Source organism: Alosa pseudoharengus, unplaced genomic scaffold (genome assembly GCF_046254945.1).
Source record: "Alosa pseudoharengus isolate Yale_2024_CS ecotype anadromous, Long Island Sound unplaced genomic scaffold, YU_APseudo_1.1 YU_APseudo_1.1_scf_2, whole genome shotgun sequence".
Taxonomy (NCBI): Eukaryota; Metazoa; Chordata; class Actinopteri; order Clupeiformes; family Clupeidae; genus Alosa; species Alosa pseudoharengus.
Window position 1 is genome coordinate 19706256 of NW_027468663.1, and position 13547 is coordinate 19719802.

The 13547-nt window shown below is 43.3% G+C and overlaps 1 protein-coding gene across 1 annotated transcript in view; it reads left to right on the top strand.

Moving 5' to 3' along the window:
• The first annotated feature begins 1082 nt into the window (after positions 1-1082).
• Positions 1083-13547, top strand: part of LOC143134012 (protein WWC2-like) — a 55366-nt gene continuing 42901 nt past the window's right edge. Inside the window, exon 1 of the mRNA XM_076294044.1 lies at positions 1083-1322. Within this exon, the coding sequence (XP_076150159.1) occupies positions 1195-1322 (128 nt within the window). The 5' untranslated portion in view covers positions 1083-1194. The remainder of the gene's footprint in view (positions 1323-13547) is intronic.

Genomic DNA, 13547 nt, shown 5'->3' on the forward strand with positions numbered 1-13547 from the left:
CTCTTTGTGTAATGTGTATGTGTATGTGTATGTGTATGTGTTTGTGTGTGTGTGTGTGTGTATGTGTGTGTGTGTGTGTGTGTGTGTATGTGAGAGAGGGAAAGAAGGTGAGAATTTGTGTGTGTGCAACCAAGTCCTATACTTGTATAAAAGTATCCTGTGGATATTGTGTCTTAGTGAACACTGTTTTATGGATTTGTGTCTATAGTGTATACTGCATACAATATTGTATTGGGGCAGCCGTGGACTACTGGTTAGCGCTTCGGACTTGTAACCGGAGGGTTGCCAGTTCAAACCCTGACCAGTAGGCACGGCTGAAGTGCCCTTGAGCAAGGCACCTAACCCCTCACTGCTCCCCGAGCGCCGCTGTTGTTGCAGGCAGCTCACTGCGCCGGGATTAGTGTGTGCTTCACCTCACTGTGTGCTGAGTGTGTTTCACTAATTCACGGATTGGGATAAATGCCGAGACCAAATTTCCCTCACAGGATCAAAAGAGTATTTATACTTACTTACTTACTGTCTATTTTATTGGTGTGACTGAATACAATTTTCATGCCTGACATGACAATAAAGTCTATTCATTCATTCATTCATCGCACTTTAGTATACTAAATGATTCGATAAGCGCTTCACTTTGCCTTTTGCTGCTAAGGACTTGGATTAGGGATTTGTGCAATGAAATGGGATTTGTGCAATGATTTTGTTTTTATTTTTATGCCATATCAACACTTTTACTCTGATCTTATTGTTGTCTATCTTATTGTTGTCATTGTCTATTTGTATTTATATTGATATATTTAGGCTACATATTTATTGAAATACCTCATGGAAAAATAGAAATATAAGATAAAGAAATGTTTTGCTACTGGCAAACTAATTTCATGGTGCTGTCTGACTTGAAGTTGATCGGGCCAGTGCAACAGGTTTTCTTGTCAACACAAATTTGCCACTGGTAATGTCTTGAAGGGTTAATGCCGTGGAATGTAGCTCTGAGGAATGTGCATGCAAATAGATTTATGCTAATGATATGCTAATGACTTGCTGGCTGGGAACGGACTCATGTCTGTCCAGACTGTTAGGAACTAAGATGGAGGACAGGGGAGGGCGAAATATGGATCTGGATGCAGTTTTGTAGCTTGCTGGAGGTTCTTTTTTTATTTTCCGTACTAATGGCGGAACTTTTTGGAGCTGACAATGCCTAGAAAAGGGAATGGACAGCTGCCGTTACCGGACGGCTGGGAACAGGCGACGGATTACGACGGCAAAGTATTTTATATCGACCACAATACCAAGCAAACCAGCTGGATTGACCCTAGGGACAGGTAACGTTAAAACAGTGAACTTATACTTTTCAAAGTTGACAGACAGTTCTGAAAGCACAGACTGGAAAGGGCAGTGATAAAGTGTTACAAAGGAATGAGGAAATGTTTCCGAAGTTTCTTTTACATGGCAACTGCAGCTAAGTTACTTTAGCAAGTTGCCGACAACGTGCTAAAGAAGGCTAACGTTAACACAATATTCTGTTGCAGAACAGGCAAATGAGAATTTGGGAAACACTTTGTCGAAGTTTAGGTGTAGACGTTATCAGCTAGCTATTGTTCGTAACCCCAACTAAGTTTTAAAAATATCCCGCAAACTAGAGCAACAACAGCACAACATAGTTTACAGTTGCCTTTGGGCATGCACCGTGACTGCTATGGATTTTGCCGTGGAAGTGCACAAAAGGGGGATTGTTCCCGTTAGGATTAGCGACGAACCCCACAATTCAGCCATGGAAAATATCAACACTCTTCCTATTTATCTAACCAAATATGTATTTTGCAATGAAACCAGTGTGCGATGTGTGAGAAATGAGCCGTCAACTGAAATATGATTTTAATAGGCGCCCTGACCCCCACCTCAACCGTAGCAACACTAGTACCAGTCCAGCCGTGGTTTGTCACATCACTGACTGGTACTGCTAAAGTAGCCTGTGTGGTGCGGAGGCCTGTCAGTCAGACATCGTTCAAAATCTTGCAAAACTACATGCAAGTAACGTCACTTAAGAATGTGTCTGGCAAAAAAATTACTATTGGCCGTAAGTTTAAATAGACCCGACCCGCTTACATTGGCTATATCTTGGAAAGCGGATGCTTACTGACAAGATACTCGAGCTCAGCTGTTGTAAGGCCTCGTCTGCACAATGCTAGGCCTCGTCCTATAGGAGGAAGAGTGTGACAGTAGCACAGTATAAACTGATTTGATTTCTGCATGTTGTGACAGAGTTAAATTGATGTGAAGATAAGGGATGCAGTTTGCACTTTAAGCTTCAGTGACAATGTTAAACGTGACTGTTTTAAATTCTTTGCAGAATGCCACTGATCTGATTTAAAAGAAGAGTACAATATTCCACTAAACCAAGTTGTTCCTCAATCTCAATTGATGATCAAGTTGGACCAAATTAGTTCTCAGAATATAATTCTTTGATATGCAGTAGAGACTGAAGTGGTCAATGACACCTGATTAGCTGAATACACCAGCTTCAGTGGGCCCTTGGACGTTGATTTCATTCAGGTGTACTTGGAGAATTGATAGAATGGAGATATGCTGGGCAGGAGGTGACAGAGGAGCAGGATTGAGAACCCTTTGGATGAGTCTGGCTTGTTTTATCAGATCTGTGAGGCAATTTGAACCCCTCTCCCTCTTGACTAGCAGATCTGTAGACAGTCTACTAGACACCTGTTGCTCTGATTATTTTGTCCCAGTCCCAAAGAGCAAGGGGTTTGCATTTTCTGACAAAAAGTAGCTGATCAAGTGCTTCTCAGTTCAAGGACAGCAGGCATCTGCAAAAACAAAGTGCACTGTCTGGAGCACACAGATGCATTTACAACCTTTAATTTACAGCCTTGCAAAGACTGATGAGGACATAATAATGTTGTAAAGTTAGTCTGTTTGAACGTTAGGCTGCTAATTCATCCATGTGCCCCAGTAGGCTAATCTGTGATTTCTAGAGGTAGCAAGTTGTCTGCCCCTGTCTTTCAAAACAAACAGAATATTCTCACCTTTCTTTGTGTTCTCTGTGTCAAAGCAAATCAAAGGTAGGATGATATGGGATCACTTTTTCGTTGTTCTCTCAGTGAGGTGCTGACATTTTGATGGTATTAATGAGTGTGTGCTGTCTGTGTGAGTGCTGGCTGGCAAAGACAGGTGCCTGGAGGTGGTTTTAATGCAGCCAGCCTATGTGTGAGAAGGACAGCCAGGCGTTGTCCACATCTCCATTTGGGCTGGAATTCCCTATACAGAATCCGTAGTAGCGGTGGTATTGTTCTGGGCATTGACAAGTGCCCTGACACTTGTAAACAATGTGATGCTGATCGTCTTTGTCTGAGAGTGACATTTACTATTACTGCTGTTTGATTAGCCTAAGGGTTCTTGTTACAGATTATATTTAAAATATGGATGTCTTTTAAATGTGTTTCACACAGAATAAAAAAAATCATTTGTTGGGTTTATGGAAGCATGGTAATGCTCAGTACATTGTATACGGCCTAAATTGTGCTGTATTTTAGTTAGGGCACTTTTCAGCGCAGTGGAACTATTTTGAAACGGCACAGCTCTGAAAAGAGCAGATTCCCTGGGAAGCACAGGGAGCATATTGAGATGTATGTGGTGTCTTGTACAGTATTATAATCAGGAACCTGCTGAGATATGGTACCTCCTTTTTTTCCCACACACACACAAACACACACATATGCACTTGCTCATGCTCAAATGCACATGCTAGTTCTTCATTGTGTGATGAAACTATAAGGAGGTCCCTGTGGTCAGAGGCCCCCTCCTCGCCCCTCGCTGTGTTTCCGACCTCGCCATGGCAACCCAGTGCCCCCGTCGGTGTGTGTTTTCATGCAGGTGAAACAAGAGGAACGGGGACGAAGGGCGCAGACTAGACCAGTCCACACCAGAGGCCTGGTCGTTCGCCAGTCGGTTCTGACCCGGCGGGTCTGGTCCTCAGTGGGGGTGGACGGCTGGAGATGTTCCACATCCACTTGTGTGGGAGGATGGGGAACCGAAGTCTTCCTGACAGGCCCTCATGACCCATCTCAAACATAACTTAGTTTAACGTTCCTGAAAGGAGTGTTGGATGGGGGAGAGATGGCGAGATATGTGTGATGACGCTGAGGCGGATGAGGCTGTGTAGGAGTTTCAACACTAGTGCCAGTCCAGTTCTGATTGTGGAGTGAGTGAATGAGTGAAAGAATGAGTGATGTTTATTACGAAATGGGCTTAGATGTTTTTTTTGTTATTCTGTGAAAAGAACACGCTGGATGAGGTTTAGGATACATGGATGTGGTACTTTAGAAATGTGTGGGTGTCCATGTGTGTGCATGTACTGTACGTCCAGGCCTATGTTTGTCTGTGTGTGCATGTATGTGTGACTGTATGTATCCGTGAGCATGTGTGTGTCCGTGTGTGAGGACTGTTAGAAGAGGTATTAGTTAAATCTGGGCCAGCGGAGGCTCAGAGGCAGGCACGTGCAGAGAAGGGGGTCTACAGGGGCTCTAGCACCTGCCCTTTTGCCCCTTTGATGTCCAAGTGCCCTTTTGACAAGACCCGTGTTTTACTTTTTAAAATTTGTAATACGTCCGCTAGTCCCAACTTGAATATCTGCTAAAATGTCTCATTAATAGTTTGTGAAATTAGAAATGTACAAAAATAACAATTTTCTGTGTTAATTGAAATGCCTTGCGGCCACCAATCCGTGACATCATACATTCAGTGAACTCTCAGAAGGTGCACGCAGGCACAGTGCTGCAGGAGACGTTTGGGAGCACGGTAAGGTCACTTGGCAGTTAGCCTATCTGAACATGCAATAGTATTCAGCTTAGAGATAGAGAATAAAATGTTTAAAGTTGTTTTATGTTTAATGAAGTAGGCTATCAAACCTGTTTTAACCATTTCATGGTCCATCCATTTCAATAACCTGGCAGCTTTGAAAATCTAAGGCTGAACGTTCATAACATATTCTGTTTAGGTTACTATGTTATAGTAGCTTAGGTTAGTAGACCTAGTTCATAAAACAGAGTAGGCAAACCTTTTCTAAATCGTCATAAGCCGACGACATAGGCTACTGTAGTTGTTTAACTAACCCAACTCCACACGTCGTTCTCTGTTTACAGTAGGCTACATTACGCGTCATTTCACTCAGTGGCCACACGCACAGCACGTGAATCTGCAAGACACCAGCTTGCTAATGGTGGTAGTTCACTGTGATAAACATTAAAATTATAGCCTGACAAGCCAGACTAGGCAATAACATATTTGCTGCCGCTAGGGTTAGGGTTAAATGCCGCGACCATTTAAGTTTTAAATACAGTTAACACGTTTTCTGAAAATTTTGTTTCATGTGCCCTTTTTTAAAATTTGAGCCCCTGCCCCTTCAAAGGTCTCCGCACGCCCCTGCTCAGAGGCAGGCACAGGAATGTGCGGTTCGGAGGTGGAGCCTCTGAGCCCTAAACACACACACACACACGCACACGCACACACACACACACACAATCCCCTCTGTAAGGAAGTGTAGCACTCTGAAGAACTGGGGGGGGGGGGGGGTCTTGGAATTTGCCCTTGGCCAGCCAGATGATAGTTGTGACAGTTAGGCATGTAAAGTTTATTTTGTTGAAAGTGAAATAGGTGAGGAGGAAGAGCCCAGTGTTCATTCACATTTAAATACATTGTATAACTACTCTGAGCTAGTCTAGGTGTGACACACATTGAAACCTAATCAAGTTAAAGGGCTGGTCAATGAGGTGGAAGCACCACATGTGTTGACAGTCAGGGCTTTATATCTGTTTTGCATCTCCTCGTAGGGATTTAGTCATATGGACAATCTGACTGCGCCAACACGTTTGCCATGACCCCGTGTAGCGGTCTTGTGTTCAGATTGAAGAATGAAGTATTTTTATGTTTTATCTTATGATGTCATCTCAGTAAAGTAGTATTACATCCACAATATTTGAGCTGCTTTGTCCTGTTACTGCTGTTTTACCTGAGTTACTGTGTCAGTTACTATGAACAACCAGTTGTAAAAAGTGTATGTTAAATCAATAGCAGGCACATTCCAATGGTGCTGTATTTAACCTGAAGGTTAGTTGAAGTTGAAAAGCATAGTATAAACAGCAGATAAACACTTAATCATAAAGTAAGCAAATGACATTTAGTGTATTCTTTACGAAAGCAAAGAAACATTGCTGTCATATTGCTTCATGAAATATACAAGATATGATAGATATGATAATGGTCTTAGAAAAGCAAAAGTCCCTGCAAAGCCATGTCACAAATGCTCCACAACAACTAAGTGAGATTTTAGGGACTTTGCTTTGCGTTCCTAACGCCCCTTTACGTCCCTAAGCTAAAATCACTGTAACTTACAACCTCTTGGGCTTACACACCTTTAACAGACATCTGATCTCATTGTCTAGCACCAGTGTACAATTATTCTCTTGTCCCATGCCCTCTTCCAACTGCAGAAGACACGTCCTCAGACGACCACATTTTGCTTTTTGCACTAGAGGTTTGTGCGGGACTGATTTTTCAGTCCCGCGCCCGCCCGCTCCTGCAATATTCTGTCCCGCTCCCACATTAATGTGTCATTTTTAGTCCTGCTCCCGCCCGCATCTGTAACATGATGTCCCGCTCCCGCCCGCTAAAGCCCGCATGCAGGAGGGATAGCCTATTCAGTTTTTCATTCTGTCTCACGAAAGGAGCACACACACCTAAGAAAGACTCCAGATGTCAGTTTCTTGGTTCTGAATGTAGGCTAACAACTGAAGTAGGCCTAGTCTGGTGCCCTCTTCCTCTGTCATGCTTTCGATTTCGAGTTTTGACTGAGCAGCAGGAACAAATTGAACCCACGTAAACGACAATATAGGCTATAGGCCTGCTATCCGTCAGTTATTTAAACCCCGTTTTTTTAATGCTGCCTAACAGAACATCCATCTGAACTATAGTTATGAACACTACTTTAATCATTTCCATATTTAATTTAAATATTTAATTAGGAGTGCAGTGAATCATCGGTTTGTCCCGCACCCGCCAACGCACCTCTCTCATCCCACCCGCTCCCGCAAAGAGCTTTCAAAAGTGGTCCCGCGCCGCGGGTCTACTGCGGGAGTGCAGACCTCTATTTTGCACATTGCTGAGTGAGGATGGTGATTTAGGTTCTCCACTTGCACAACACAGCTTTGAAAAACATGTAGGAAAGCATAGTATATATACTCTTTTGATCCCGTGAGGGAAATTTGGTCTCTGCATTTATCCCAATCCGTGAATTAGTGAAACACACTCGGCACACAGTGAACACACACTAATCCCGGCGCATGAGCTGCCTGCTACAACAGCGGCGCTCGGGGAGCAGTGAGGGGTTAGGTGCCTTACTCAAGGGCACTTCAGCCGTTCCTACTGGTCGGGGTTCGAACCGGCAACCCTCCGGTTACAAGTCCGAAGCGCTAACCAATAGGCCACGGCTGCCCACAAAGCCTGCTGCTGTAAAATAGTTTTCATTCCAACAAATTGCTGTAGCTAACCTGTACTATTTGATTGGTTAGTAAACTATTCTGAGAGCTGTATTTAGAATTCCTCCATCAGGCAGCCTGTATTAAGCTTTGAGAGTGTGGAGAACAGGGTTATGTTTGGTGAAAATTTTAAACAAGCTGTCGCATGCCATTGTGTTTAGATGGGGGGAAAAAAGCAATCATTTTTATAATGGAGCCAAATGTTCATCACAACCAGGTCACAGGCTTCCTGCTGTCGTGTTTCAGGTTAATAATACCCAGCTGAGTATCTCATTAATGAAACAATACTGACATAGAGAGAAGCCAGAGTTGCTGTCGCTGCTTGCACTGACAGACTTTACCTCACTTGCCCTTGAGTTTAGTTGTCTCTATGCCGGATGAACAGTGAAGGTAGGAAGTGTGCTGTCTGAAGTGCAATCATTCTGTTCATCACCAGGAGTAACATCAGCCCAAAATGGCCTAAGAACCTCCACACATGTTGTGTGTTTTTCTTCTGATGTGTCAGAGTATAGGCCATATGACCATGTGTTGTTGTGAAACTACACATCTTTTATGTAATTAAAAAAAAATATATATATTTAATTTGCGGGAGTGCAGTGAATCATCGGTTTGTCCCGCACCCGCCAACGCACCTCTCTCATCCCACCCGCTCCCGCAAAGAGCTTTCAAAAGTTGTCCCGCGCCGCGACTCCGACCATATATATATATATATTGGGGGGATTTTATGCCTATATATCGATAGGACAGTGGAGAGAGACAGGGAGGGAGAGAGATGGTGAAGGATTGTGAAGTTACCTCAGGCTGGATTTAAACCTGGGTCCCCATGGGCAGTTTGGGCACGAAGACCCAAATGTGGTACAATGCTGCCACTTGTGCCATAGCATGCCATGAATCTTCACACCTTAACTTCATTTGACCCAAACGGCATCAATATGATAGGGGAGCCTTCCATGGCAGTGGGGTTAGATTCCAAGCTTCAGGCTGAGTTTCCCTTCAGATAGACTATAGCCTAGAGCACTCCTGGGTCATTTCCTGTCAAATCATATAAGGTTGTTGCTGCACTGTCTCAGATTTTGTACGGACCTTGTCTATGTCATGCATTAGCCCCCCAAAACCAGCGCTGTGAAACATTTCTGTCCAAATTTGTCTTCATATTTTTGTAGCCCTTGATATAATTTCAGTTTTAGCCTACAGCCTGAAAACACATTGTCTGGGAAGCCATGTTTAGGCATTAAATGTGTATTATAAAAGTATTATTCATCCCAAAACGAGTTTTAATGCGCTTTAGAAGATTGTATGCGATTTTAAAGTGATTCCACTTAAGGGCTCAACATGGCTTCTGCGTCAACTCCACGGCGTAGCTACGGCGCCACTCCTACGGCGTCGTGACCATTTTATGGTTCTGCGTCGGGTTGCCCTGTGTCTGCGTCGCTCACTGAAAACAATAGACTGTATGACCAAAACGGTACTCAGAATGGCAAACCCCATAGACTGTCGTGCCAAAATATTTTTTGCCTTTTCTTGCTTAGACTTTGTACAAAGTATCGAGAAATAGACACAGTAAAATCCATTGACCTAGTTACTGTAACCAGCAAATAAGTCTGAGGTTAAGTTTAAGTTATGGTAGCAAGCGAACTTTACAGTAGCACAACTGCCCACAAAGTACTGCTTGCTGGCGAAGTGCTAATTTCAAAACGTTACTGACATATAGACACTTTACAAACGGATAACCCCGTCATTGTAACCAAAATATGTCTGAATTTATTTGCAAAGCTTATGTCAGTGAACTAGCATGTTGCTAACTCCCCAGGCTGCTTGAAACACCGACTATCAATACACAGGATAAATTGACCAATCACAGTCCTTGCGGTTTGCGCCACCTCGACGCAAAGTTAAAATTTTTTGGAGGTGCACGTCAAGCTACGGCGGAGGGGTCGGAGAGGGGTTCGCAACGACGCAGAGGGGTCTGCGGGGGTACGTCATCTATTCGACGCAGAAGCATAAAATAGGCTTTAGAATGTCTAAGTTGACAGGTCAAAATGCGCTTTGAAAAGTTGGGTGAAAGACCAGCTAGTAGTACACAAGTTCAACCATGTGGATTTTGAACATGACTGCAGGACAGTGCAGGTAATGAGTTTGCAGGTCAGCCTCAGGAGTGAGGGTCACACAGGCGGCGCAACGTTGACTGGGGTCGGGGTCCACACATAGGACACTCCGCTTTCGACATTCTATTTTATTAGATTTCATTGTGTTTAATACAACTCCGCAAACCAGTGTTGACCTTTGCCGCCACCACCTTGATTACAATTCAGTTCTATAAACTACTCAATAAAATCTATTGTTTATCCAATGGTTATGGTTATGGAATTTAGCAGATGGACGGTTTTGTCCAAAGCGACTGCCAGTTTCGGTGTTGATGTGTGTGGCAAGTGACAGTGCACTTGTGGCCTTGCGGAGTACTCCCTGTTTTAATTGTGGAACACTTCAGCCCTGTCAGAGCTGACTGTTTCAGATGTTACATGTTGACAAGGCATCTTTCAGTCATGGCTATATTCCCATGGCTGAGAAATTGCATTTTTTTTTTTGTTCACATTTTTAAATGCATTCCTTGAGCCATCTGGTTTCCTTGTCTTTGGCCCTTTGTGTAAGCCTACTTAATGATCTCATTTTTGCAATCCATCCTACTCAGCTTCTGACGTGTTCATCCCAGTCATGCAAGATACCTCCAACCACTTCCTCCTGGTTCTATCGTTACCTCATATCCAGGCTGCTGATTGCGGTTTATGCTTTGTTAGCCTACATCGTTAAGAATGCCATAGAACAGTTCTGGGATGAGGCCTGCGTCAGAGGAGATGACTGTCCTTCAGAAACATTAGCGTAAGCATGATGGCAGAGGTTGCTGCTTTGTAATAGCTGCTTATCGTTGTTGCTTCCTCATTCCTGTAATCTCTGCTTATGAGAGAGAGAGAAAGAGGGAGAAATAGAGAGAGAGAGAAAGAAGGAGAAATAGAGAGAATAGAGAGAGAGAGAGAGCACTGGCCCCATTGCCATCCCAGATGACTGATAACGGCTGAAATTTATGACAGATTTATGGCTGCTGCCATTTGGCCAGTTTCTTCAGTTGTAAAGATGCTATTGTTCTTGTTGTCGCGAGGCAGTGCTCTGCCTTCCTGCTGTGCGTATCAGTTTTCATTGAACTTGTGGTGATCTCTGATCACAAAAACCAAACGAAACAGCCTCGAACTAACACTGAAGTAGTTTTTGTGGTTCTAAGGAAGGTTCTCCATGTCTCTGAGCTACAGTAGGTGGCAGTTGGTTTGTGCTCAGGAGCCCTGGCCAGATGTGGCCTATTTCAGAAAACAGCAGAACATTATAAGCTGGTAGAAAATATAGAAGAAGAAAACATAGTTACCAGCTATCGCTCTGTTTCAGTAAGTGAGTGAGGAAGTGCATGATTGAGTTTGTTTTGAATAACGGAGAGAGTCAGTGAATTTACGAATAAATAACCTCCCACACACCGTTTCCCAGGCCCTGTCTGTCCTTGGCACATTATGTGTGTGTGTGTGTGTGTGTGTGTGTGTGTGTGTGTGTGGGGCGCGTGCGTGAGTGAGAGAGATATGTACATCTGAAGCATTACTCACTTTTAACACACAGAAAAGCAGACATTCCTGTGGTCCTTGGCAATGAAACCACAGGCTTATCTAGCACTCCATTCAATGAGGTAGCTAGCATACTAGTTGTATGCACTGCAGTAGAGACTTCAGTGCCTACAGGGGAGCTGAAGCTGATGGTGGCAGCTTTGCTAAACCAACCCTACTTGAAAGCATGTTCTTACTGTACCTTTGTTGGTGACTTCCTTTGACTGAGGACAGCGGGAACCCCCAGTGGGTCTTCTGGACCTCACAAGCATTCCTCTGAATGTTCTCTAGGGGTGTAACGATACAGTCAACTCAAGATTCCGTTCGATAAGTGATTCAAGGCTCATGCTTCGATACACTCACGATACAGACTATTCAATACAGTTAATACAAACTAGGGTCTCAAAAAAGCGTGCTTTTCCAAAATCCCTTTCTGAAAATAAAAGGAAATGTAAGATGTGTCTTTCACACGTAAACAATGGCTTCACTTTCAGTCAAGCTAAGTCAAGCCATGAAGCTCAGAAGATGGTTTCATAGAAACTTGTTGAGGCCTAGAAGAATGACATATTTGTCATTTTTTGAATTGTGAAATGCCATGTTGTATTGTGACGCGCTAACGCTGTGCGTTGTCTCTTGGTGTCTGTGTCTGAATTGTCACATGCCAGTTACCTGTTGAGGAGAGCATCTCCATGCACGGCAGGGAGTGTGCAGTATTTGTCTTCATTTGTCGAGACGTATTTGTAGTATGATGGAATATACTGTAAGCCAGTAGTCCCATCTTGTTCTTATAGCTTGTTATCTGGTTTTAAAAATATTTATTAGATTCAAGATGGAATGTTGTTTTAGTGTTGCAAAACCTCTCCACAATGTCCCTACCATTAACTGTGTGAAAGCGTTATTCCTCCCACACATCATGAGGTCACTAAAGGGGCAGTGTACAGATCCTTGAAGTTGCAAGATGAGAATCCAGCTCAGATGTCCATACTTTTGGGTACAGTATACACACACACATACACACACATACACACACACACACACACACACACACACACACACACACACGTCACCTGTCCTAGGGGCTCTGGCTTCACACCTCCTCCAGGGTCATCGTGGTTGTAACAGATCCCCCTCGCAGTCCTGGTGCTCTGTTTGCGTTCTTATTCTCCAGAATGGGTCTGGTACACGTTAGGGCTGTGTATTGGCAAGGACCTCACGATACGATACACATCACGATACATGGGTCACGATACATCACAATATATTGTGATACAATACACATTGTGATATAATGCAAATGTAAAAATAGAGCTAGAAACACAGTTTTCTGTGTACCACTTAGGCAATATAATATGTAGATTAGGGCTTACACAGCTAGTGATTTTCAGTAGTCGACTAGTTGTTCATAACGGTGGACGACCAATCATTAATTTATTTGTTTATTAAGTTGAAGCGTTAGTTGACATAAAGAAAGACGCAAAGGGTGGAGTTCTGGTGAATACTTAAAACTGCATTTTGTAATGCAAAAAGAATATAATACGAAAATTCATAGGTGATTCTATCCACATGGTTATTATAAAAACAGCAAAAAAAGCCGACTGCAGCCTAAAGCACGGGTGTCAGCTGGCAGCTAGGTTGCATTGACCAAGTAAACATAACCATTGCCAACTTCACGAACACGAGTTCAGCACAAATTTTTCATTGTGCCTTTAGCTAAAGAATTAAACTGGAATCACCATAAATTGCAGTTTTACTTACAACAATTAAAACAGTGTGGCCATTAGTAAAGATTAGCCTATAGTATTCCTGCATTACTCATCGCTGTCTTAGTCCTACCCCATCTGTCTTAGTTCTACTCCGTTCTGCAATGTTTTTGGTTCACAATAAGAAAAAACGAGGGCATCGACGTGGGAGAGATGGAGACATGACCGCTGTCGGGTGACTTTGTTACAGCTCACTCGGAGTAGGCTTACTGGTGCCTGGATTAGAGAAGATAAACATTTTGTTAATGACTAGTCGACTACCGCCTACAGCGCCGACTAGTAGTTGTAATAGTTGACTAGTTGGTGAAACCCTTAATGTAGATCACATTATACTGATAATTCAGCAGACAAATAATATTAAAAAAATATTGCAGTAGTCAGCTGTGTAGACATTTGTGCATGACAAATGAATGTGTTAATAAAAAATATTGAGGGAAAGAGATGTGAATAAAGACAGAAAGGGAGAGAACAGCATTGCTTGGCCAGTGGAGTGTAGAGGTCGGGGGGCATTCACGCAGGTCTTGGCCTGCTTTCAGAAATGCCAGCGGAACTGTGTGCAGTCCTAAGTACCTCAGCTTGTGCTGTTTGGCAGCTAGGGGGCA